At 35.1% G+C, this 27,493-nt stretch overlaps 1 protein-coding gene across 2 annotated transcripts; it reads right to left on the minus strand.

Moving 5' to 3' along the window:
• Positions 1–3,185: 3,185 nt before the first annotated feature.
• mpp3a (MAGUK p55 scaffold protein 3a) lies at positions 3,186–26,480 on the minus strand. 2 transcript variants are annotated; one of them, XM_053514753.1, is made up of 18 exons: positions 26,427–26,480; positions 26,195–26,313; positions 25,768–25,845; positions 23,710–23,790; positions 23,293–23,430; positions 22,877–22,958; positions 21,820–21,905; positions 21,036–21,110; positions 20,746–20,942; positions 20,607–20,671; positions 18,469–18,489; positions 17,745–17,786; positions 11,950–12,111; positions 10,913–10,993; positions 9,507–9,600; positions 8,443–8,551; positions 6,700–6,825; positions 3,186–5,191 (listed from the first exon to the last, which is right to left on the minus strand). In XM_053514753.1, the coding sequence occupies exons 1-18, from the start codon at positions 26,455–26,457 to the stop codon at positions 5,012–5,014; spliced, it is 1,767 nt and encodes a 588-aa protein (XP_053370728.1). In that variant the 5' UTR covers positions 26,458–26,480; the 3' UTR covers positions 3,186–5,011. The 2 variants fall into 2 exon arrangements, with proteins under 2 accessions (XP_053370728.1, XP_053370727.1); XM_053514752.1 differs by having other exon boundaries at positions 26,421–26,480.
• Positions 26,481–27,493: the final 1,013 nt, after the last annotated feature.

Below are 27,493 nucleotides of genomic sequence, written 5' to 3' on the forward strand. Positions count from 1 at the left end.
AAAGACCTAGATGAATAAAAAAAAAAATCCTTAGGAATAGTGTCCTTCACACACTGTGACGTAAGGCTGATGTCATAGTCACTGACATAATAATAAATAATAATAATAATAATAATAATAATAATAATAATATTGCACTGTGTGCAGGGAGTTTGCATGTTCTCCCCATGCTTGGTGAGTTTAAGGTACTCGGGTTTCCCCACACAGGTGTGCCTAAGTTACCTGTAGTGTGTGAGTGTGTGAGTATGTGAGTGTATGCCCTGCAATGGATTGGCACCCTGTCCCGGGTGTACCCTGCCTCATGCCCTAAGTCTCCTGGGATAGGCTCCAGGCCTCCTACAACCCTGTATACAGGGCTAAGATACCCTCTATACAGAGTATAGAAGAGCACAAGTATTCATTTGTTTTAAGTTTTTTTTAATCACCGGTACTCAGTAGTTATAAGTTTATTATTATTATCATTATTCTTATTATTATTATTATTATTATTATTATTAATAATAATAATAATGATGATGACGATGATGATAAAAGATAATCTGTGCTTGTTTGTGCATAAAAAAGAAATCACCCTAACCTAGATGGTTTTTCCCTGCATTGTTTAGAACTCCAAAATTCCTCCCGTGTTCTCTCCAGCACTTTCAGGTGCCTGTCCATCCCACAGGTTCTGTATTGATTTCATTTGTTTGCTTTGTCATTCTCCTACGCCCTGACCTGTACTAGGAAGTGACCCTGTTAGAAGCCCGAGTTACTACCAGGCTTAGCTGTAGGAGAATGTGAGACCAAGAGAAAAGGTAGTTATAAAAGTATTTAAGTCTGGTTCAAACAACAGTCCTGAAAATTGATGGGATTAGTAATTTTACCAGGATGCAATATTTTTCAACAATCATTCGAATATCAATTCAGATGATTTGATGATGTTAATCATTTAAGTGTCAGTACTAACTGATTGAAATGCTAAAGTTAATGGCTAAAAATCTTACAATCTTAAAATGAGAGATGTCAGCTGTCAGACTTTACACTTAAAACTAATTATCCTTCTGTCTTCCAACGAGTTATAATCCTGTCATCCTGAGTCACCTGAAAGAGAATGGGTTCCTATTCGGTTCCTCTTTTTTCTTTTTTTTTTTTCTTTCTTTTCCTCACCCTGCCGCCTCTAGCTTGCTCATTAAACATCTACACCTACATCAGGATTTCCGTCAAGCTTCTTTGTGACAGTGTCTATTGTTAAAAGTGCCCTATAGCTCAAATTTAAGTATCGTACAATGGTAGGTCTCATATATGTCTATTTTTTATTTGGTTCTTTCATGCTTAATGTACAGTATACAGTATGTATTAATTCCGGCTTTGGAGTCTTATTTTTTAAGTCTTATTTATAAACTTGGGGCCTAGAATCAAATAAAGCCAGGAGGTGATTAGGAAAGAAAAGTTGTTCATGTCTGTGCGCTGCAGCTCCTGGCAGGATTAATGACTTGACATGTTTCATAATAGAGCAAGACAACTTGAAAGACATGTTTTAACTCTGATGTGTGGGAAGTAAAATAAAAAAAAATGTTTCTTGCTTCGAAGAAACAGAATGTTTTTAATAAAGCAGGGGTAGGTGTATGACAAACCTTAAACAGCCATGTCTATCGTACAGAGATTTCCCAGTCTTTTAATGATTTTATTTTAATGAGGTTCTTCAGAATTCTATCGATCATATTTTAATGAGGGTTGGTGTAAGAGCTTACAGGCCCTTTGGCATTGCATAAAGACAACTGCCTACTCTTGTTCAGTCTACACACTGAATCAGAATCAAGAAGCCTCAGTCTCATAGCATATATACTTATTTTATGTATATAATTATTAAAATTCTTTTTTTTATATGCAGGGCAGATGATTGTTTAAACCACAGGGCTGGCCGAAATATGGTGTCCTTAGAGCAGAAAAGGAAAAAGACCTTTTCTTCGAGTTCCTCTCATAGTTTAAAGATATGCAGATTTGGCTAATTGGCATTCACAAATAGGCCATAGTGTTTCCTTCAGGGTATTAATGTTGTTTTGAAGTCATTTTCACGACATTGTGTTAGCGGTATTTTTTCAATAACACCTTCATCGTCATGTAGTCCTTGATTTTCCGACATCATATCTTCAAAGTAGTTCCGAACAATATTGTCCCAGTATCCGTAATTAACATCACTACAACATTTCGGGTAATATATTAACTAGTCTGAGCTGTAACGATGACAAGTAGTGTGGGCTGACAATACAGGCAGTAGTTCAGACCACATGAAGCCAATTCTCCATCAACTGAACAAGTCGATGCTGTGCTGTTTAATCGTTCTGTTTCGGTTTTGGTGACAGTTACAACTTATATTAATGCTGTTCTGGTTTTGGTGAAATTTAGGCAATAGAACAGAAGTGATTGAATATAATATAACACAAAATACAAAAACAATTATTCGCGGAATTATTAATAATATACATTTGACTAGATTCCAAAAAGATTTTTAAGGTCTTTTTTTAAGCATTTTGAAGTTTTGGATTTAACAAGAAAGGAGGGAAGGAAAAAAGAAGAAAGAAAGAAAGAAAGAAAGAAAGAATGAATGAATGAATGAATGAATGAATGAAAGAATGAATGAAAGAATGAATGAATGAAAGAATGGAAGGAATACCATAAAAGAATACGATCATACAAGACAAGATAGAAAGAAAATGTATGAAAAGAACAGAGTAAAAGAAAGAAACAAAGAAAGAACGAAGGAATACCAGAAAGAAAGGAAGAATAAAAAAAGCTGGAAAGATGAAAAAAAAATTGATGATCACAACAAAAAGTATGTAAGAAAAAAGACCATAAAAGAACAGGGAAAAATAATGAAAAAGTTAAGAGTAAAATTAAGTAAAAAAAGGATAGAGTGCATGATTCGAGCACAGGGTCATAAAGAGTGGAAACGAGCACAAGGTCATAACATTTTTCAGAACTCTATAAAGGAGAATATATGAGAAGTTCATGTAAAGGCTTTTCCTATTTATACAAATTGTCTTTCCACATTTGCTGAAATGCACTTTGACATTTTGCTAAGTTTTGTAACATTGGTTTGTTCATGTGTGCATTTCCAAGACTGTTTAAGAGCCGTCTCTGACCGCAAGCCAAGTTTAACACCAGAGAGTTGGAAACCGTGTACGTGCACATGGAACACACAAAGCTGCAAAACAAGCAGTAAAATGTTTTATTGCATTCAAACTCTAATCAGATGCTACTGTTGACTGGCTGCGTGGACACTTTGATCCAAAATCCTTTTGCTCAGCCTTATCAACATATCCAGAATTCAACATGGGTTTGATGTGCTGCAGGAAACCGTTAGTTAATACGTTAAAAACACCTGCTCATTAATCAACAATATTCAACTGTAGAATAGTCTAAAAAGAGAGCTGAAGAAGGTGGAACATTTTACATCACACTACAGAGTGCAAAAGTTTACACCCCCTATGTAAAGGTGGAGGAATTAAATGTTTGTAGGCAGTTAAAATGTGTTGGAGAACATTTTTTGTTTAATTTGTCCACTATTAATATCTTAATATTAACACTTTGACGTTTTTACACCTGTGAAACCTACCAAACCTAATGTCTTCATTTCACCCATGTGCGTAGGTGTACAAACTTCTGCACCCTACCATGAGTTGACGGTCATCCATTAGTTTTTTTTTTTTTTTTTGCCACATTCTATTATGATGCATCTATAATGCACATTAATTACACATATCACATCAATAAAATGCATATGGAATGTGTTTCATCATGAATGACAACTAGATGTATTTTGAGTTGTTGTTGTTGTTATTGTTGTTGTTTCCAAATTAGAAAGGTCAGAGGTTGTCAGGGTAATCAGTTTAGTCTAAAAAGTTTAGCAGTTGCTATAAACACTTGGGATGAAATAATATAGTATACGTGTCCAAAAAAGGTTATCAGATTCATTTAGAAAGATAAGATATCTATTCAAAATCATAATACAAAACATACAAACCGATAATCGATGTCGGTCATATGACAGCAGTTGGAGAAGAATTGAGGAAGATCCTGGCCTCGATCATTGTCACATGATCAACGTCAGTCATGGCACTGCCGAAATGTTCAATTTAAGTATGCTTTGTATTGAGTTTTTACCATAGAACTTGTGACCACCGTATGTTAAGTAGTCAAAGTAAGAGTATTTCCACATGCACAATGCGAAGAGAACTCAAGGGACTGGGACTAAACAGCTGTGTAGCCTTAAGAATCACTTATCATTAAGAGGGAAAAAGGCTTCAAAAGGCTTAGCTAGGAAGCATGAAGAATGGTTTGTGGAGCTTTGGGAAAGGGTCATGTGGTCTGATGAGTGTAGATTTACCCTGTTTTGGGATGATGGTGCATAAGGTTATAAGGAGAAGCAGGTGAAGTGATGCAACCTTAATGCCTACTGTCTTCCATACAAGCCTGTGTGGGCCTCAGGATGGAGAGAAATTAATGTACAATAAAGGTGTGACAAAAGAATGCCATGACCGTAATCAAAGCAAAAGGTCCAATGAAATATTAGTGTGTGTCCTCTTCATTATTTTTGACCAGGCAGTGTGTAACTTATCTTTCTACTATAATCTACACTTGGGAATAAGTGTACAATGTTTTTCTTTTTTTTTTTTTTTTTTTGACACAGTGCATGGTTCTTTAAATATAATTCTAAAACTGTTAATAAAATAATGAACATAATTTAAATAAATAAACTGATATCTAAAAACAGAATTCAGAACAGAAGCAGCCATGGTGCATATGTAGAATCCTTGCCCATACTGTGTGTGCATATTGGTGTGGAGAAGTTTTTTTTTTTTTAAACGCCCCAAGTCTATCAAACTTTAAAAGATCAATATTTTTCTCCCCTCGCTTTCGAGAAGAGTTCCCTCTGACTTCTGGAATTGTCCTTCTTGCCTTCTCGTCCACAGAAAGACCTCAGTTATGCTGAGAATGTATTCATATGTCCTGTTTTTCTCCTGGAAGCTTTTTAGTTCCTGACCCAGCTGACTGGCAGCCAGAAGGCCTCCCTCTCCAGGCGCTCAAGGATAACACGCAGTTCTGCACAGGCACTCGCGGTGTCCTCCTTAATCAGGACCCGGTCAACCAGGTGGCCGTACTCCTGCTCAATCTGCTGCGCTGACTGACGCATCTCCTGCAGGTCTTCCTCCTGAGATGGACAAATGATGGTTACTGCATTGACAAAGGTATCTAAGTTCATGTATTACAGTATGTGGTTAAATTCTTAAATATGATTTGTTGGTTAATTTGCGGTTTTAAAATGCTGCTATTAAATGTAAAAAAAGCATCTATCCAGTCTCTATACTGCTTATCTGGTGTTTGGTCCAGGGCTGGAGACTATCCCATGGGGCACAAGGCAATGGCACACACTCTTACACCAATCAGCCTCATGTCTTTGGACTGTGTCGAACCCCCAACTCAATTGAACCCAAACTAAATTGCCTCACGGTCGTTCCTCAACGTGACATCTAACTACGAGGGGCGTTCAAGTCAAACCAGTACTTTGGACTGTGAAGAATAACAGAACACAGTAATGACGGTTAAAAACTCACTTTATTTCTCTATATAATTTCCTGCTCCAATAATTCACTTATCCCAGTGTTTCACTAGTGCTTGGATGCCATCAAGGTAGAAATTTCTCTCAGTACGCCAGAACCATGATCTGACTGCCGGTTTAAAATCTAAAACACTGGCCTACCAGGATCTCCTTTAATGGATCAAGCATGTAGAAATGGCTTGAAACGAGGTCAGGACTGTATAGGGGATGTGGCAATAGCTCCCACCTGAGTTCCTGTAATGTGCAAGTGGTGTTAGTGAATGACCGTGTGCACAGTTCCCACACACGATGTGCCCCTTTTGCAAGTTAGAATCAGGGGTCCACACCACCTGAGTAGGAATCGTCATGCACAAATGTATGGCCTTCTTTAAAATGTTTGCACATTCTAATGTTTTGCAGCAGCTAAAGGTCTTCAAATTTAACCACATACTGTAATTCGACTTGAATGCCCCTTATATGTATGAATAACATGTACAGTATGTTAATTAATAATTAAGTCCTAAAACTTGGATTGCTGTAGTAAAAGAAAAATGTACCATCCCAGCTGGTACTAACATCTATGCAACCTTTTAAGACACACGATCACAGCTTTTCCTCATTCTCAACATTACCACACTCGTATTTGCATGATTATATGCACTGTTCTGCTGCTACATGAATGAACAGGTGTACTGGTGTTTCTAATAAAGTGGACAGCAAGAGTATTTTTCAGATTCAGAAAGCGAGGAGCAAACTTTTCAACCGTGTTGATTTTTCATTATTGAAATCTGTTCTCAGTTTTCTTGAATTTGTCTTAAGGGGGAAGCAAAGGTTTGGACTTGATTTGCTTCCTTTATTAATTTTTCACATTCATTAGAAACAATCAGCCGAGCATGGACAGCCAGCTGAGTGCTGGCCTTGAGTTAAAAAATCTTAGAATGAAATTATTTAATTATACAACTGATTAAACTCTGGTTGTACACTCAGTGTGTGCTGTGGCTACGGGTGTTATTATGCTCCATTAAATCTGGCACTACGGGTACTTAACCGAACAATGGAAATCGAGGAATGAAAAGTGAAAGAAGCGGCTGAATGAAGCAGAAGGTATTGTAAACACTCACCGTGAGTCTCCCGTGCTCTCCCGCCGCGGGCGAGGACGCGCTGCGACGTCTACGGCCCTCAGGGATCCGAGGTTTCACAAAGATAACGTAAGGCTTAAACTCAGCGGTCCTCAGGGTGTGTAACGCCTGCAGCAGCAACACACACATGCACAAAATGAATGAAGTACATTAGATTTGTATTGCAACTTTTGAAAAAAAACAAAAACAAATACAAATGCGTTAATTAAAGATCATTGATGTGAGGCATTGACGTCATAAATGTTTCTCCAAAATCTGGTTGTGTTGGACAAATACAGGTCCTGTCCCCCCCTGAACAGGATTAATCAGCAGCCCTGGAAATAATTTCTCTAATATTACTGCGAAATGCTTCTACACGGTTGACATTTTCAATGCTGTTCTGCTCGAACTGTTTGAACATGTCGGCTCTGACTGGAGCAGGAGTGCAAACAAGAGAGTCGGTTTAATCAGTTTCTCATTATCGTTACCAATACAATTATATTTGGAGTGTTAGATTTGACCTTCGTCGTAGAGCTTGGTTTAAAGCATTGCTTGTCATTTCTTCTAAAATGACTTACTACTCTAATGTGATCACACTCTGATTAGGACCACAAAGTTTCCACTGTGTCCCAAAAAATTTTAATGAATGGAGTAAAAATGGGGTAAAAATGGAAAAATCCGCCGCTATTAAATTCATACTTCCTAGCCGCATCACTGTCAGCTTCTCAATATGTCTACAGCATCTACAAATAGGACCATATATATAATATTATTATATAATATTATTATTTTTTCATAATACTCAATGCTTCTCACCTATTTATCAGATAAAAAGAAACACATTTGCTAAATACAGTTTCGTACCCTTTTATGTAGTGCCCGTAACGTCTTTGAAGTCAAATCTTTCTATGATCTTAATTGTCATTCAGATGAAACTTAAACAATTTATATTTCACATGAAAAGACGTAAACCTAAAAAAGTGTATTATTCTAAAATGCAAAATTGTTAAGATATTGCAATATGAATTTGACGTGGTTACAGACACTACAAATTTTTTCCTTTTTAAGCTTTTATTAAAAAAACTATTTAAGCAATTTTTTACAAGTCATATGTATCTAGAAGCTTACACCAATTTTAGAATCAATACTCATAAAATATGGATAATTTGCATTTTAAATTATTATTGTTTGGGGCATATATAAAAATCAACTGTCCAAAACGAGGTTAGAAATTTTTAGACAAGCAAGATTGGTCATTTGCTTAAACTTCAGAAGTAGCTTCTTTGGCACACACATTTTCTGTATTATATGTAAAACATAAACAACAATACTGTGTTACTTGTTAAGTTTCGACAACATCCTCACCAAGCTTTTTTTGAACATGATCAAAAAAATAATAGAGAGTGGCATCTCCATGTCAATGGAGACAATATCCAATGTCCTTACCGGTTTCAAATGCGTTCCTGCCAATTTGTACAAGTTCTTATTATGTTCACCCATAACAAAAAGCGAAACTACAACCTTTGCAAATATGAAAGCATCTGTAAAAAAAAAATTATTAATATGAGGAACTGTCAACTGTCAATCATTCCAGGCTTTCCTGTTGAGTCTGTACGGCAATCTACCTGAGCCTGTATTTTCTTTTAGACGCTCTGTTTACATGGACCCTAATATTCCACTAATGATCAGAAAGCTCGATCAGAATAAAAATGCTGATTTTGGATCAATGTTAAACTCCCACCACACCTCAGGCTGCACATCCACCAGACACATCTTGTTCTTGGCTTGGACGGAGCGGATGGCCTCTATGCTTGTGCCGTACTGGTTGTCCTTATACTCGCCATACTCGATAAACCTACACAGCAGGAAGAAGCAGAGCAGAGAGGGTGCTTAGCAAAATGCATTTAATGCAGTCTGGGGAAAAAATGAAAATAAATAAAGATTGAGCCCTCTGCTGTCTGAAAAGTGAATTGCAATTGCAAAGCTGTTGTGCACCACCTAGCAGTGAAACCATGTGTACCTTCTGTTGCCTTTTAAACAACAGAAGCAGAGCTGAACATATGAAAGGGAATAATTTCAGGGCTGGACATTGTAAAAGAAGCAAAAAAATAATAACGCAACATAAAAGAAATTAACGTATTACAGTATTGTTTAAAAAGTGTTATAGATTAGCTTTTAAATATTACAAATCATATATTTGTACACTTATATATGTATAAGTGTTTAGTCTCCATTTACATTTTAGCCTGTATACCACGTTTCTTATTGCTTAGAACACACAATACAAATTTACACCACATGCACCACAGTTTTAAACAAATTATCTAAATGTTTTAGAGATAACAAGATTGGAAAATGTTATAACTTTACTTCTCATTGGGATAAACAGTACAAGTTTAAATGTGTTTAAATTAATAATCCTAATAATAAACACTTGCAGTTTGTAAATCTGATATTTCTGATGTTATAATGCCAGTCAGTGGCACACTGCAGTCACTTTGGCATACTTCATTCCACATTTTAATCATCGTCTTCAGCTTTCCATGATTTATTAGCTTTTATCGCTTCTAATAAACATACCATCTGACTTTTACGACTTCAACAGAAGCGCTGTCTAACATACGATTGTTGTTTCGAGTCACTGGGTAATATTTTACAGCCACACAGTGAGAGACTTGAGCTTCCAGCACGATCAACATCCAGCCTGAGTCCGTTCCTAATGTATTTCCCGCCTCAGCTGCTTTTACTCTGATTAATCAGAGCGGGTTCGAAGCTCACAGCGGCTCAAATCGGCGCTCCATCACACTCACTTGTTGTTTTGAGCGTCAGCTTCGAAGGCCTGCTTGGAGACAAAGTGGTACTCGACCCCCTCCTTCTCATGGCTCTTCCGCGGCCGTGTCGTGTCTTCAGAAGAATTAGAAAAGAACAAATTGTTACAAAAAAATTGTTACATGATACCTGTGCTTTTTAAAGAAACAAACTGATGCACCCTGTATATTATTATTCAAATATTTAAATCATAGATTAAAAAAACTAAAGATCGAGAGAGAAAATAGAATATATATATATGTAGATAACTAATAAATTATATTTTTTTTTAATCCTAAAAGTTTTTTTTTTTCAAAAGGTATTTACTTATAAATAATTAATAATAATAATAATTAATTAATTAATTATGCACATTTTCATATTATAGTTTAATATGAAAATTAATAATTCTAAAACTCTTTACTGTATCAGTTCATTTGTTAAATAAGAGATGAGGGTTGTTAACGTAAAACCAGGACCATGATGAAATGTCTGGTGAAAGAAGGTGTAAAAAATTATAGAAATTTCAAGCATGAGACTCCTAGCCACAGGAAGAAATTTAAAAGAAGGCTGTGCATCCATGAATTATGATCCCGGCGGAGGTGCATCGGAGTCCACTGCAGTCATTCCTGTCAACGTGAGTGTAATGCCTGAACTTTGGAAATCTTAACTGTACACACAATTAGTCACCAACACCACTTGAGCCTGACGTCACTCCAAGCCATTTCATCATGTCTGGGCCATTAAAGGAGTTCCTGGGGGGCCAGCGTTTCAGAACATGAAGTGGACAGTTCGATCATGGCTCTGGCATAATGAGAAAACTTTTTACCTTGATGGTACCCAAACATTACTGAAACTCTGGGCTAAGTGCATTAGTGTAGCAGAAGGTTATATGGAGAAATACTGTAAAGGGAATTCTTACTCTCACAACTGTATTGTGTTACTTTGGACAATCAAAAGTCCCGTGTTGACCTGAACACCCTTTGTATAATTAGTGATTTTAAATGTTTTCTTAGGAAATAAAATAATATGTTAAAATATATCATGTATGTTTAGTATGTTTGTTCCAATATATTAACATTAAGTATCATTAGCGTACCATCACCTTGGGCAAGTTAGAAAAATATGATGAGGTGCAAAAGTTCGTAACGCTGAGGAAAACATTAGTGTAAAAGAGATTATGGATGTATTTTATTTATGTTTTGAAAATGGTGATGCATATTTCCTCTTTTTAAAGTTAAATCCTGTATAGACATAAAAAAGCAGTTGTTTGCGAACATGATTTTCTGCTTAACCCACTTTTCACAGTATTTGTCATTGTTCATCATATAATATTTGTACTATAACTGCCTTAAGGATAGTGTGTTTGTGATGATGATGATGATGTTGATGATGCGAAGGAACTTACGGGGTACAGCCACAGCATAGCGATGAGGGTTTTCCGCTATTACTTTCTGCTTCAGCTCATTAATTCGTGCTCCGAGAGACCCTGCAGACACAAACACACCAACGCTGCAGAACAAATTCTTTGACTTTGCTTTCTCTCAGTCGAAAGCTGCGAATTTGCATTCGTGATAAGATTTATGTTCGATGCAAAACAAATAATGAGCCAAAAAACTTTTTGTGAGAGTTACAACTGAAGTACGACAGCTTTGGTGTGTGAATCGCATAAAATCTATTTTAGACATTTTTACTAATACCTATTAAACAAAAATAAAAAATAATAATACTATATATATATATATATATATAATTTCATAAATAATAAAAGAGATTAAGACAATAATAATAATAATAATAATAATAATAATAACAATAATAATAACAATAATAATCACTTATTGTTATTATACTGATCAGCCAGAATATAAACACCACCACCAGGCAAATTAAATAAAATTTAATATCATTTCTATACCAATAAACTGGTGACAGGATCATGGGCACCCAAAGCTCATCTATGCATGTGGGGACTAAAGGCCTGTCTGGTCCAATCTCACAGAACAGATAAAGTAGTAAAAATTGCTGGAGAAAGTTATGGGGCTTAGAAGGCAAAGAGTTCGAGGTTGTTGATTCAGCCGATAAATTGGCCAAATAAGTCTGATCTTTGGAGTCGCCACCTAACAAATTACAGCATTGCTGCTGACGTCCTGGTGCCGGGCCTCACAGCGAACCCCCAGGGGTCTTGTGGAGTCAGAACTCCAGGGGTCAGAGCTGTTTTTCGTGGCACAAGGTGAACCTACACAATATTAAGCCTAATGCTTTGGGTTTTCATGATATGGCTGATCTGTGTAAATACATCTGTTCAGGCTGTGTTGTAGATTTCTGTACTTAGTATAATAATCAAGGGTTTGGTTTAGAATTATTGATCATGTAAAGATGTTTAAACTTTTAATCATTCAGGACTGAAGCATTTGGTGGAACGTGACATAATCCGCTTCTTACCAATGAGCACCACAAGCCGAGGTCTTTCACAGGACCGTTGCTGGTATCGTGTCACTTCCTCATAGGTTAGCAGCTCCGGCTCGGTTGGGTCAGACGTGTTGGCATCCCCTGATGAGCTGTGCCGATCCTTCCGGCTCAGACGGAAACTTCTTCGCAAACCGGCTAAGAGAAAATCAAAAAGTCATAAGAAAACTAGTAGAACAATTTCTGATATAATCTGGGGTATCAAATGTGGCCTTCATGCAACTTCTTGTTTACATAATCAGACTACCTAGGCATGATTTTATTCATATTAATGGAAATCTAATTCAATTTAATTGATCATTATACACACATTAGCTTAGTCTCAAAGGAAGCTGACAGTCCTGCTGTTAATTAGCACAGAATAAATAAGTATGTTTTCTGCAAAGGGTTAATAGACCACCTGAGTGGAATGAACAGGGACTGTACCTGCGTAAAAGTCCCAGGAAAACACCTGACCACAGGAGGGCACCATCGCTTTACACTTCGAAGAGACTACAACGCGTATTAGACCACTAAACAGTTTACAGGACACTCTGCCCTCAACTACTGACCCTGAGTCAGTTCTCTTTTCTCACATCAGCTCTGTATTATTAACGGCATTAAATCTATCATCCATACAATATTGTAAAACTATAATTATGATTATGTTTGGATGATTATATCCTGACTACATACATATACAGTACAATGCAGTGGTTTTGATCCCTCCTCTATTTCTTCATATTTTGCTTCCGAAGAGCCAGACCTTCTTGTATTTTTAATGCAGTCTTGAAGCACCATTTTCAATCCAGTCCCTGTACCTGATCAGTTTCAGAGAATTTATTTATTTATTTTTTTGTTAAGCCACAGAATGACCAAAGGATCATTCAAGCATATAAAGCATCTAACTTAAGGCATGAACCAGTGAGAAACAGGTGCAGATGGTGACAGATGATCAGGCCGGTTATTAGTATACTGGTGATGCTGAATGCTGAGTGGTTGGAACAGACAAGAGGGGAAATGAGGTCGCTGCTCAGCTTGTTACATAAACAGCACTTTTTAAATTGTATTTATTTTGACATATTTATATTTAGGCACTTTGCAGCCTGTCGCAGTAAAACATTTGTTCCTTTTTTTTTTTTTTAATTTACATCATTAGTTTAATTTAATATGAAGAAATGAGGATCTTTGCACTGTACTGTATACCTTTATTCTTGGGAAAAGGTTATCAATTTGAAACTATAGAAGCGAGGACTTCTTGGATAATTTAATCCCTATACTATATAAATAGACAAAGTACTTATTTACAAAAATATTGTTAATAATGTTACTGAAAAAAACATACATACATATTTATTTATTTTTTATTATTTATTAATTTTAAGTTAATAAGTTAATTTTTAAACTAATTCACTTGCATGAATTTTGATTATTTAGTTTAGATTAGCATCATTTGTTAATATTTTGGAAGTTTATTTAACCCTTTACTGTTCTAACATCTGAAAATCTCCTGGTATTTAGAGACATAAATATAAATATAAATAGTTCAATATGTGTTAAATAGTGTTATATGTGTTAAGTAGCATGTATATTAATATACATTTTTTTTAGCTAAATGAAAGATATACTGTTTTGGATACATCTGAAATATCACTGAACCGATAAATGTAATGGATCCTGATTATGTGGATAAATATTTTTAAGATTAATTGAGATTTAAAAATGATTAAATGTTTGATTGTGCTTCTTTCTACACATCAGTTAAGGAGAAACCCTGTATTTAATTATTTAACTAACCATGTAAGTAATACTACTACTACTACTAATAATAATAATAATAACAGGAAGTAATAAGGAAGTAATAATAATTGTTTATTTATTTATTTATTCAATATTTATTTATTTAAAAATACATTTATTTATTTATTATATTTATCGTGTATTTATTTTCAATTTGATTTCGGAAATTAAATAAACTTCAGTGTTATACAAATGAATACATGGTGTCATGATAACCGAACCGAACCTAAACTAGCTATTTGTTTTATGTTATATTAATTTATGAGAATATAAAAATGTAAGGGTTAGAGCCTCTGGATTTATGCCATTAACACGCTGACATAGGACAGCGAAACGTGACAGAAAATACAAATTGAGACATGAAAATTTCACTCTAATCTAATAGCAATTTAGCCAGCTAGCTATAAGTTTATTTGTATTTATAGATATTTTATTATATATATATATATATATATATATATATATATATATATATATATATATATATTATTATTATTATATTATATTATATTATATTGATATTTTACAATTATCTAGCCATACATTCTAAATTAGAAGCTCCTAAAACAGAACACGAGGGTTCACGTGATATTAAAAAATAAATAAATAAATTATATTCAACCCCAAATTACCTTGTCTAGTCTTTTCTATGGGTGTCTCTGTAAGCCTGACCTCAGGTCAGTTGTAAAGGGCAGAGTGTTTCAGTCATATAACATTTAGAGCAGTTTGTATAAACGAGCAGCCAGTCGTGCGAGGTGGCTGATTGCAGGCCAGCAGCTCGGGCAATGAGGGATCAAAGGGTAAAGGTCACGAGCCAAGGCAAGGGGATGCAGGAGAATGGAGAAAGGATGAGAGGGGACTTGAATGAGGTGGGGGAGAAGAGAGAAATGCCTTAATCTGATACAATGCAGCCTTAGTTGGGTTCATAAGCAACAACAGGTAGTGTCAGGACTGCTGACGTCCAGGAAGAAATGATGGATCTCTGATCATGAGGCGCATTGAATTACTCCGACTAGACCATCAATAGGGCTGAAAACCATCACAGACATGTTCCTGTCAACTCATATTCAAGTCCATTTAAGCGAAAATATGAATACCTTCAAATACTGTATTTATTTTAATGTTATAATTAGTATAGTTTTTAACATTAAACAGGCATCTATCTCTTTTATAACATAAATAAAAGTTTCAAGTTTAAAAACGCATGCAATTTAATCTCCTTTAATTAATGCGAAATGTCGTGGACTTTAATTGAAAATTAAAGATTTTGATATTTTTATCATTTATGCATAAAGGGATTAAATAAATAGACTTGGTTAGCTAGTTTAGTGTCTCTGTTAATTTATGTTGTAGATTTATGTTGCATGTAGCACCTTGGTCCTGGAGGAACGTTGTTTCGTTTCACTGTGTACTAACTGTATATGGTTGTAATGACAATAAAGCCTACTTGAACTTGAACTTGAACTTGAACTTGAGCTAGCACTACTGCTTATCAGCACTAGAGGGCGCAAGAGAATTAGCAGTATAATTACACCCAGACAGGAGGAAATGTGGTGTGAAGGTGACATTGGGAGTAATTTTTTTTTGTGTGAAAATTAAAAAGGGATTATTTAGAGGTGGGTTGTATATTATGTAAATTGAAACTATGATTTGTATATGCATATTTTTGTGTTTTTTTATTATTGTTATTATTATTATTTATTAATCCCACACTATACACTTATTAATTACTACTATAAATACATGATCAGCAGAAAATGAACTCCAATCTTCTGACACTGGAGACTCCATCCATACACGTCTACTCACAGAAAAGTTTACTGGATTAGTGTTGGGTGGTTAAGGTTTTGTTTGTTAATTAATAACACATTTAAAAAGAAAAAAGAAAAAAAGTTTAATTACATTGTGTCACTAAAGAACTCTTGGGTATGATCTTGGACCCAATGTAAACCTAAGCCATCACCTAAGAAAATCACTTGTTTTTACAATATTTGTTTCCAAAAATCAAAAAGCTGATTGAAAAATCAAGTTGATTGATTTGTTACATGTTTGCTTCCTTCAATGGCATTTTTAATTTCCATGCTTTTGAGGGAAAAAATAAAATAATTGTTAAAAGAAAAATAAAACAATTTTCAGCACAACAACTAAATATTGGTTATGTGTTTGTTTTGATTTTTGGTTTTATATTGAAAACAAATGAAAAAGCTGATTGAAAACACAGTGCAGCTCGCAGGAGCTCATTTTCCACATTCTGTACTGTTATGTTATTTCTGTACTGCTGTTAAATGGCTGATTTATGTCTGATTTTGTTTTTAATTATTGTTATTATTATTTATTTATTAATTAGAAGCAAGTAGCATGACCTGGATTTTTTCGCTTGGTTCTTATGTTGTGCTGGATAACATTATGATTGATTATTTATTTATTTATTTATTTATTTATTTATTTATTTATATGTTTGTTTGTTAGTTTGTTTGTTTGTTTATTCATTTTTTTATTAACCTCAGAAAGTGAAGATGAGCTTCCGCGACCTTTTCATGTTCTTACATGTGTATGTGACTACAGCTATTGTAAACTTTACCAATAAAAGAAAAGTTATAAATACTGTAAATGAAAAAAAAAGTACTCTCACTGAAAAGAGGCTAGAAATAGTAACTTATTACTTTTATTAGTAATTAGTAATTATTTTATTCACTGGATACAGATGAATAGCAAGATAAGGGAAGAAAATACGCCAGAAAACAACACACTTAATAACAGAATGTAAACTGCTATATTCTGTTATTTTTCATATTGTGCTTAAACAATCTTTTTTTTAAATAAGTTTGCTAAATAATAGTGTTATATTGCATTATGCTATTGAGGTAGCTGTAAATATCACCATATGGTCAATGTGCCAGTGTATTATCACTGTCGAAAGTGTTATAAAGAACAGATGGAGCTTGGGAAAAAGCATTAATTTACAATCACTTAAGTTTCTCAACATACACTGTTATCTGGTCTCTCGGCATGTGTTCAGTTAAATCCTTGGGGAAAAATTTAGCCAGTGATTCATCATTATTTAGAGCTTGGTGGTTTCATCTGTTTCGGGCGTGATTCCCAGACAACATGGCGAAAGGTTTGGCTGTGGATCACGAAACCACAGGAGCAAATAAACCTGCCATTTGCAGCTGGAAATATTGTCAGTCAGTTATAGCTCAAATACGCCATTTAATCAGACTTGTAACAATATACAAGTACGGCAGAGGAATCGACTTATTAGCCAAGTATGTCCAACGATAGGTGACAATATGCCCAGTTTTAGCTTGTTATCCCGGTTGAGCTGTTATGTCATACACCAAACATTGGAGAAACAAGTACACTAGCGATGAGTATCATGTCGAGCAGTGACAACATGGACAGATTTGCAGTGCTGTACATTTCTTGCATGCTTTACTTTCTGTACAAGTGAGATTCATGATCATGGTGATAATCCATATTGTTAGCGATTTTGGGGACTATTTCTGTGTCCAATGGATGTATACGTGCCGAAGTAGCTCAAATCCTGTGTGCATTATCTTTGAGAAGTTTGTTTTAGTATGACTTCGGTCATACATCATACTGTAGTTTATTTTTTCCCTGTGACTATGGAAAGGAGGGGAAAAAATGCAAAGCTCTAAAAGCTCTACAACTACTCACACTACGTTCACACTTTGCCTCGCACCTCTGTGTGTGTCACCCTCACATTAGAAAGCACTTTAACACCCTGCATGTAATGAGAGCCTAATATGACAGACATTAAGCAGGTGACAATGCTTTCTGTCTCTCTGTATACACTATGTCTGCATACTCAACCCTCAGCATCCTCATATTTTATTTATTCCACGCTGTTTCTCCATCTGCTTGCTTGAGAAGGAGAAGGCTTCAACCTTCTGCTATACCACGAAGAGATGTTCAGTGTGTGTGTATGTGTGTGTGCGTTAGACAGCCGAGGAAGGCATGCAGGCTCTCACCTATGTAGTGTCCATTGAAATAGCCCTCACAGTCACAGTCCTCTGTAGGGAAAGCAAGCAGGGAGAGAGGGAGTGAGCTCAGGAAGAAGACAGGAAGGATCGAGCGGAAACAGGGTGCATGGACGCAAGGTCACGAGCAGCAGGATGGAAAGCATACGCACACACAAACACACACAGGTACACAGACAGGCAGCATCGCAATGGACATGTGTGTACAGGGGGCATATATTTATGCAACAAGTAATGTACAGGAAAATGGAACAATCGTTAATGGTTATTATGTAGTACAATTAGCTACACTGAGCTGTCGGAGGACATTTGTTAGATTTATGATTTATGATATAAATATCTAGAAATCACATGTTCATGTAAAACGTACAATCTTTACATCAGAGCACGGCTTCTAAACTGTGATGTCATAAAGATCTACAGGATGATTTCATGTCAATATTTGAGAGCAAACTATTCCTCATTGATCGTTGGTTGTGAAGCTTAAAAAATAAATAATAATATCAATAAAGCTTATATTGACTGACGAAATGAGTAGAGAGATGTGGAAAGGAAAGCAGAACAGACGGGGTTGACAGAAGGGCATCATGGGAAATGGTGAGTTTGGAAATGTGCAATCATGTCTCCGTGCCAGTGTGCTAGTATCCCAGTGTGTGTGTGTGTGTGTGTGTGTGCATGTGTGTGTATAAGCAGGAGTAACTAGCTTTGTACCTACCTTTGTCACATCCCTGGTCATCTAGCGTAAGGCATGGTAAAGAAAAGAAGCCGTTACATATTCCGTGCTTCTGGATTGTTGGGTTTGGTGGAGGTGTGTATACATATATATGGTGTGATATGCATCATCTAAGCGTTTTCCTTACTGTGTGTGTGAAAGTGTGTCGGGGATGGAGGTGGGGGTGGGGATGTCAATCTTGCTGTTCCACAACCAGACATGTACAACAGTTCAATTTGAAGTACACAAAGAATATAAGTTGAAGCATTAGTATTTAACAAAGCTTATAAGGATCTGTGATATCCCGACTAAAGATAGCAGCTAGTTAACGCTAAATGCAAAAGTTTTTAAAAAAAATTAAGAAAAGATGATTTTTTTATTTTTTTATTTTATAGCTTTATGTTTGCTTTGACAGTCTTTTATCATAACTTTTCTATAAAATTTTTGCCCAGAGCATTTTTTGCATTAGTATGTTTTATTACATTTATGTAGGGGTCAGGATTTTGCAGTACAACGTCACACATCCTTTTTTCATCAGAACTATTTAGGCAATATAAGGAACAGATTTTATTCCAATTTAATCTACTAAGCAAACATGACCGAGCAAAAAAAAAAAAATGGGTCAGATGGGCAAAGAAATAGCTCAAATATATACTGTATGATCATGTGATTTTATGTTTGTTTTTTGTGACAAAAAATGATAGGAATACAAGCAATTAGTAAGTCCAACATTTTTGCAATGGCATTTTCAAATCCTGGAAGCAGTAAAATGTTCTGCATTTTTAAACTAATGACTAACTTTGGTTCTACCGAGAACCCAAATGTACAGTTTAAAGCCTCTGCAGGACTTCTACTGTATATAGGCAGTTAGTTAGGTTTTTTTCATTCTCGTTCATTAACCAGTGCTGTGTTGCTGGCACAGATCTGTGCATATAAAACCTTCCTTAGCACAAATCATCATTAGCGTATGTATTGTATTGGATAATCCGTTCCAAAAATGCACATATTAGCAATATTACCAATTTCTAGCACTATAATTATATTTTTGCAGTAAAAAAACAATCAAATCATTTAGAATAATGAAATAAATAGACATTAAACCTCACTTAACTTTAAAACCTTTGAACCTCGAGTGGCACAGATACATGCGGGCAACTCTATTTTTAAAAGTGCTTATATAAGTGCTTTGGATATGTCAGATAGAACAAAAGTTATCTTTTATAAAGGGTAAAATTTTACGACTACTGGAATATGAGAATGATGTTGGATATATGAAGAACTCTTAAAAGCATATTATTATTAAATTTTGGTCATAAAATAACTGAAAATAACTATAAAAACATGTTTTTTCTTTGTATATGTGACCCAGTTTCTAATTTCAGTCATGTTTGGGGAAGTTGGTTAAAATGAGCTGAAATTCAGTTCATCATATTTCCTATTTGTTCTCTATACTTCACAATCCTGAGCCCCATATATGTTTATATATATATATATATATATATAAAAAAAACAGCAAAATGAATAACGGTGAAAAAGCTCTGAGGTTTATGGGTTAATTTATGATTCCTCTTGGCACTGAAAGTGGCGATTTACTTCGTTCTCTCCTTGGTGCCATCCTTGATAACATTTAGCGCAGCCACATAATGGGTTTTCATTAAGCTGCGATTCCCATGTGTTGATGTTTTGCCCCATCAGTTGTTTTGGTTCTGCGTTTTTTTAGTCTCACGAGACTTTCTCTCCAAATCACAAGGGGAATCCCAGTGACGCAAAGAGGTCAGCTGACAATGTTTAAAGAGAAGCCATAAATACACTAAGAGGCCAATGCTCCATTGTTGACCGTCTCCCAAATTTCTTGCAAAATTGTCGCTCTTAACGTGAAAATTCGCATGCCAAACTTTTGCTAACAGAAGCACAAACTTTGTGCCTACAATGTCTAATATCATTAAAAAAAGACATTATCAGCTGAATCAATTCTATGCTGATTCGAAAAACTTTCATTTAAATTTTATGTAAATAATACATTTGATATAAATAATCACAATTAGCTGCATGTTTGGACAATTAAAAAAAGATTGTAGTTTCTCATTCATGAAAAAATGATGTGTTTATGAAAAGAAAGACATAATTAAGGAATTGCTTACATGCAGTTTGTTTGAGTGATTTAGAATTCGGTAAGCTGCCCATTTTCTGTCTGTAGGCCAACCGCCTAAAAGCAAAGGAAAGTTAATGTGATGGTCACACAGAATTCCTTTAATATCATTAAATAAACTCATCTCTAACCTCTCCTGAAACTGTTTGGACGGGATAAGCCCGGCACGCAGGTTTCTATCGCCGACTACCTTCGCCTGCCACCAGGTGGCATCGTCCTGACTTACAACCTGCAGGATGTCTCCACGCTTAAACGGTAGTCCCGCCTCCTGACAGGGTGTGGCCCTGTCTTCTAAAGGGACATAGTCGAACAGTGCCCGCATGAAGACCTACGGAGGAGATATATTGGAGAAAACCAGAGATTAAATTCAGCTACATGTTTAGAGATTATGTAATGGATAATGGTGATTAGTGTTACACACCTTGCTTTCTTTCAGCCTGTCGTCTTTCTTAATGGCAGGGATGATCTTTAATGTGATGGAGCCTTGAGACTGAGACTAGAGCAGAGATAAAGAACGAAATAAGGAAAACTCTGTCTGCACTAGAATTCAAGACAGAAAAAGATGTTTTTTTTCGTCGTATTAAATTCTCATGTTGCTTTGTTCTGTGTATTGTTGATCTGCCCTCACGAAACTAATGGGGTAGAATTTATAAGATAAATAGTAATAACATCTTGTTACATTGTAATATTTAAGTTATGCAATTATGTATAAATTTTATGAATTGTGTCATGACATGCTTAAGTCAAATGATTGCATCTTGTAGGCTTAATTAGTTTTTGTCTTAAGAACAGACAAGTTGGTTCAGGATTTCAGAAGTTATAAATTACTCTTTATCTCAAAACATCTGCCATACACAAGTCAGATAAATCAGCCCGTAAACAGAAGCTTCAGAACTGTGCAATTTAATTGGCTCTCAGCACATACACTAATACACAATGAGCTTCAAAGCTAAATATAGCCATGAGATTTAAAAAATTCTTAAGGATATTTGCTGTAATTGATCATCCACCTTATCATTCATGTTGTCTCAACCTACATTGTTTCTCAGACATATTTCTTGATAATCACAAAACAAAACATAGGCTAATTGGAGCAGTCATAGCTTCATATGGAATATAATATTTTTCTATTTAAATTGTTACAAAAAATGATTGAAATTAAATGTATTTTGTGACGATGATGATGATGATGATAAGTGTCATACTAATAGTTGGCTGATCTCGTCAGGCCTTTTGTGCATTACAGAAATGCCATTCACTTCTCGAAGTTCATCACCTATATGCACCAGACCTGCACAAACATAAAAATAAGATTATCAGTGATTAATATTATTCATTAATAAATCATTTATAAGTAATATTGTCCTAATTAGATGATAGACATTGTCCAGCTTTCTCAAATTGAGCTTTTTTCCCCAAAGGATATGGGGATGAGTAACAAACATACAAACTTAGGAGCAGTGTGAATTTTTAATATTTAATTCCGTGATAGGGTCTCATGGGATTCCTGGACTACACGGTAGTCAGAAGGTATTACACTTTAATTTGGCAAGTAGAAGGGATTTGATTACCAGAAGCGTTCTGTTTTTTCAGAACATGCACACTTCATACTTCCCACCGCATCACTGGTACATTACAGGAGCTCAGCTAGGGGTTATTGCCACATCCTCCATACAGTCCTGGCCTGGCTTCAAGCTATTTCCACATGTTTGGGCCATTAAAGGAGTTTATGGAAAGCCAGTGTTTCAGACGTGAAGCAGACAGTCTTTATGTCATGGCTCTGGATTACTAAGGAAACTTAGCTTGACAGTATCCAAGCACTAGTGAAACTCTGGGATAAATGCATTAGTGTAAAGAAATAAAGAGAGTTTTCACTCCCATAACTGTGCTCTATTATTCTGCAAAATCAAGTCCTGATTTGACTTTAACGGCACTTGTAGTAGTAAAAGTAGTAATAATAATAATAAGAAGAAGAAGAAGAAGAATATACAGGTATTATAAATGTATCCATTTCTGCCATGTACAGTAAAATGTTGCCGTGAGGTAACAAACCTTTAAACAAATTGTTTAAATGCAAAAAAATTATTAAATAGATTAAATTAAAAAGAATTAGACAGTTGTACCAAAATAAAAAGGATATACAGTAGTCATGAAATTCCTATCTGCCATCACACGACTATATATTCTATATTCTACACGTCTAAGAAAGCCTTGGGGCAGTTTGACATCAATCAGAAGAACCAGAATCCAGGTCACACTCACCACTCCTGTCAGCAGCTCCGCCTTTCATAACTCGTGCTACAATGACGGCTCCTGTAGAGTCATCACGCCGTATGGTGGCCCCCTGAGAGGATGACAGACACAAACACATCTATTTGAAACATACTGATTATTCTAAGGTTTGTGTTTAACTGGTTATTACCAGTGTTTTAATTTATATTATCTATGAGTTTCAATTTAAATTTGTGAAACTTCACTACCTTAGATATCATTGTCAAGTTTTATACTTCAATCTAGGACAAAACGTTAAAAAATTACAGAGATTTTTTAACGTTACAGAGATTGAGATTTATAACTCTCTATTGCCTTTATTCATTTATAGTACAATAAAAATATATCATATACTCAAGATATCAGTTTTATTTTATTTTTTTATCCCTCCTCTTTCCTTTTCTCACCAGCGGCTCTTTGTTCTTAACCAGGCGTACAATCTTGACTGACTCTTCCTCCAACTCGTCCTCGAAGTCGTCAGGAAGTGGAGGCAGTACAGGGTCAAAGTTTTTCTGTGCCACAGTGTCGTGCACAGATAGTAGCGCCTTGAGGGAGATAGGAAACTATTATTAAGTTTTACAGACTCTACATCCTGAAACAATAATCATGTTAAAAAATTTTACAAATCCATTAAGGACTGTATCATTTACAAAAAAAAAACGTTTCTTCCACTTACTGTAAATGTTTTTCTGTCACTAATGTACAGTAGCTACTGCAGCTATGCACTATTCCATGTACACTACTCCAGCTTTATTACTGCATCTATACACAGAGTATGTGCTTTAAATTTCATTTGCACGCTAGAAGATACAGTATGTGCGTACCCGTAAGTGAGGCGATGTCAGCAGGTGGAGCAGCTCTTTCTCATCGACACTCATGGGGCCGCTCTGCAGCTCCTCAGCAACCTGCCAAGCATAAAGAAGAGGAAATCAGAAACACCCATCTGAACAACATCGATTTTAACACCTACTATACATCTACAACATCTAATCAATATTTCGTAACTCAACATAGAAAGTTAAGTCAAAATAGAAACCCGTCATATTTCCTGGTTTTAGCTAGTGAAAGCCATAAAGCCTATAAAATTTCATGAGAATGACATGACATGACATAAGGATTCTTTTCATAATTCTGTCATGCCTCTAAGCTGGCTAACAAAGCTAGCTAACAATAAAAAATAATGTAGAAATAAACGTTTGCCCATCTCATGTTAGCTAGCTAGTGGGAAAAATAGTCAAATAAATGAACATTAAAAAATATGACAAATATTTCCCCAGAAATAAAGCCAGTTTAGCTATTTTAGGAGCATTAATTTAAAATCCCCTCTAAATTCCTGTCACATTTCTTTGTTAGCTTGCTAGCATAGTTATAGCTAAATCACTTTTCTAGGATTAGCAAAGCATTCACTTTATTCACTTTATTCACTTCAAAACTAGCAAGTATAAACATTTCCTAAGTGAGTATTATAAAGCACTTTTGTAGGGAACAAAGATTGTATAGAAGCATAAAGATCAGTAGAGCAGATCATAAGAGCATTCGTAACAATATGTAAAGTAAATAATGTGATAATATTGATGTTTTATAGGCAAACCCCTGTCAAATCCAGGTAGTACATATGACCTAGCTTGCTTATTTTTGCATTTATGAATATGACTTCTCTTAGAATTCTAGTCTGTTATGTTTTGCTTAGATTGCTAAGGTTAACCATGAAAATTATTACAAATTTCTGAAATTAAATTAAAAATCCACTCAGAAATTGCATTGTTCCTTTTCTCATGTTAGCCGACTAGCAGAAGCTGTGAAGTTAATTAACCTTCATCAATATGATTTAAATTCAAATTCATAGTATGATATGCAGTGAAATGCTTATACGACCGCCTGTGACCTTAAAAAAAGATTATCAATAAAAAATACATTATGAAATAAAATATAGAAAAATTTTAGCTATGAAAAATATAGCTACAATATATATATATATATATATTTTTTTTTTTATTTTTTTTTTAACTTAGCTGTACAAATGTAGAAAATATAGAAATCTTTAGTTGTGAAAATTGAAATAGAATTTAGATAGAAATTGAGACAATTATTTCAAAGTACTGCCAAATTAGCTTCGCTTAGCTAGCTAGCTTTAACACAGATTTTTTTTTTTTTTTACTAGCTTGCTAATGTTAATGTTGCTAAGTAAGTCAACTTTGATAAATTAATGAATAGGACTTAAAGCTCTCTCTCTCTTCTAGACAGGTTTACTTAAAAGAATTGCTAGCATAGACATGGGAATTTGCTAACTTAAGATTTCTATCAAAAATTCTGTTTTTCGCTATCAAAATATTTAAAAATGTATTTATGAATTGGTGAATATGAGTCTATGGACTTTCAACAAGGTTAGCTTTATTAAGTTGGCTAGCTACCGGACATAAGCAGGGGACTTATTATTATCCGACACTGGCACTTATACTTTTAAATATTAATACACATGAATTAAAAGTTCTTTCAGAAATTCTGTCATGTTTTCTTTTGTGAGTTAGTTAGAAAAAATATTAATCATTTTACAATAATTGAATTTTTAAATACCTCTCACATATGTTCTCTCATGTTAGCTAGCTGGCTAACACAATATGTGAAATATGATGCGCATAAAAGAAAGACAATTACTTCCTTCCTTCCTTCCACTTAAAGACTCCTATGCATATGGACTTGGGGGGAAAAACACTGCCTGCAGATAGTTCCTGTTAAATCATGTTACATCTATTATAGATGAGTGACAGTTCTCAGACTAAATTACGGTAAAAAAGTTTTCCCGTCTAAAATGCTGTAAATCTAATTCAGGTTCTCAGTGCTGCTAAAGTGATGGAGGGACTGTGTGTATGGTGCGTTCTTACATCTTCCGCGAGAGAGGAAGCGCTATGGAGCACTGGAATGGGGCTCTGCCTTTCATACTGACGCAGCTTCTCGTGGATCTGCACACACACACACACACACACACACACACACACACACACACACACACACACAAACAAACAAACAAATCAATACACTACAATACACTACATTGCACAATAATATACTACAATATATTACTCTACATTATACTACACAACATTGCACCAAACTATATAAACCTACACTACCTTTCATTATACCATTGAAACAAAACACTATACTATACTACACTACACTACATTGAGCTACCCCACACAACGCAACATTACAAAACACCTAAACAAAGAAGTGCTTATTCTGTAACACCAGGAATTAATGTGTTTTTCCTTAATAAACACCCCCACATGCACACGCATACACACACACCTTCATGAGGTAGGTCAGGCTCCTCTCACTGAAAACATCTCTGAGGAAGACCATGTCCTCTTTGTGATTAGCATCAGGACGCAGTTGAGAGGTGAGCAGGGCCAGTGTCTCGTGCAGCCCTGAACATGGGACATAAAGCGATAAGAGGGCAGGTCAGTATTTATATGTGAGGGTGGATGTGTGTGTGTGTGTGTGTGTGTGTGTGTGTGTGTGTGTGTGTGTTTACCTGCACCTGCTGAGAGGACCGGCATGGCTTCTATCATTGATCACCTCTTAGAATGTAACCGGAGGCACACAGAAAAAACAGACAGACAGAAAGAAAGAAAATTAAGATTTACTGTATAATAAAGCTTCATTCATTCTATAACTATTTATGTATTATATATCTACATCATATAGGTGAATGAAATGATAAATATATATTATATCTTTAACCATGTATCCAATCCAGCACTGTGGCGGACCCAAAGCCAATGGAAGACACAATGGGTACATGTCAGGATTATACACATATGCACACACACAAATTAATTGTAAACAATTACTGTAGTTCTTTACATCAAAGGTAAACATGCAATTAAAAAATTGCAAAAATGAAAAGTAGTCTAATATAATGTCTAGTGTTCATGTTATATGATATGATACAAATTATAAACAATAATTGAACCTACTGTACATCTAGTCAGTTTTATACATTTTACTCAACACTCAACGCATAAAAATGATGTTCTGCTATATATTATTTCTTATGATATTATTTTCTTGTTTTTATGACAAGCACTTATTTTTAGACAGAAGATAAAAATATCTGCCACCACAATATGACAATTGAAAGTCTGAACTGAGCTAAAAGATCTTAAAACTGCAAAAATAAATAAATAAATAAATAAATAAATAAATAAATAATCATGTATAATAATTTATTATAAAGAAATATTAGATAGTGTACATTGGCTTATATTGAAAATGTAAGTCTGAGATGAGAAAGACATTTTGGGGGAAAAAAAAAAGACCAGTGTAATGGTTCGGGATGTGATCTTAAACATAACTTCTTAACACCATAGGTTATTTCTGAGTAGAATATCACACATAGTCTTCTAATCAGGCCGGACAGAATAAGCATGTGCAAAAAAGAAAGAGGGAGAGAGGGAACATGAGTGTATTCTGTTTCCTTCAACCACAAACGTCAGTCTCTGAATGTAACTGTAGTTAGCAGAAAAGCAGACACAGATCAATACTGTCATTTAGACTTATCATATTTGACTTTGTGTTTGTGTGTGGTCTGTATGCCAATCACTG

Source organism: Clarias gariepinus, chromosome 16 (assembly GCF_024256425.1).
Source record: "Clarias gariepinus isolate MV-2021 ecotype Netherlands chromosome 16, CGAR_prim_01v2, whole genome shotgun sequence".
Classification (NCBI taxonomy): domain Eukaryota; kingdom Metazoa; phylum Chordata; class Actinopteri; order Siluriformes; family Clariidae; genus Clarias; species Clarias gariepinus.

What these genes read in the sequence shown, in the direction of transcription:
- mpp3a (XM_053514752.1), bottom strand. Translation starts at nt 26,457, where the DNA reads ATGATAGAAGCCATGCCGGTCCTCTCAGCAGGTGCAG. An exon ending in CTTCCTCTCTCGCGGAAGAT is followed by an intron (nt 23,791 to 25,767) that starts GTAAGAACGCAC and finishes TATGCTTGGCAG; the next exon opens with GTTGCTGAGGAGCTGCAGAG. An exon ending in TCCAAACAGTTTCAGGAGAG is followed by an intron (nt 20,672 to 20,745) that starts GTTAGAGATGAG and finishes CTTTGCTTTTAG; the next exon opens with GCGGTTGGCCTACAGACAGA.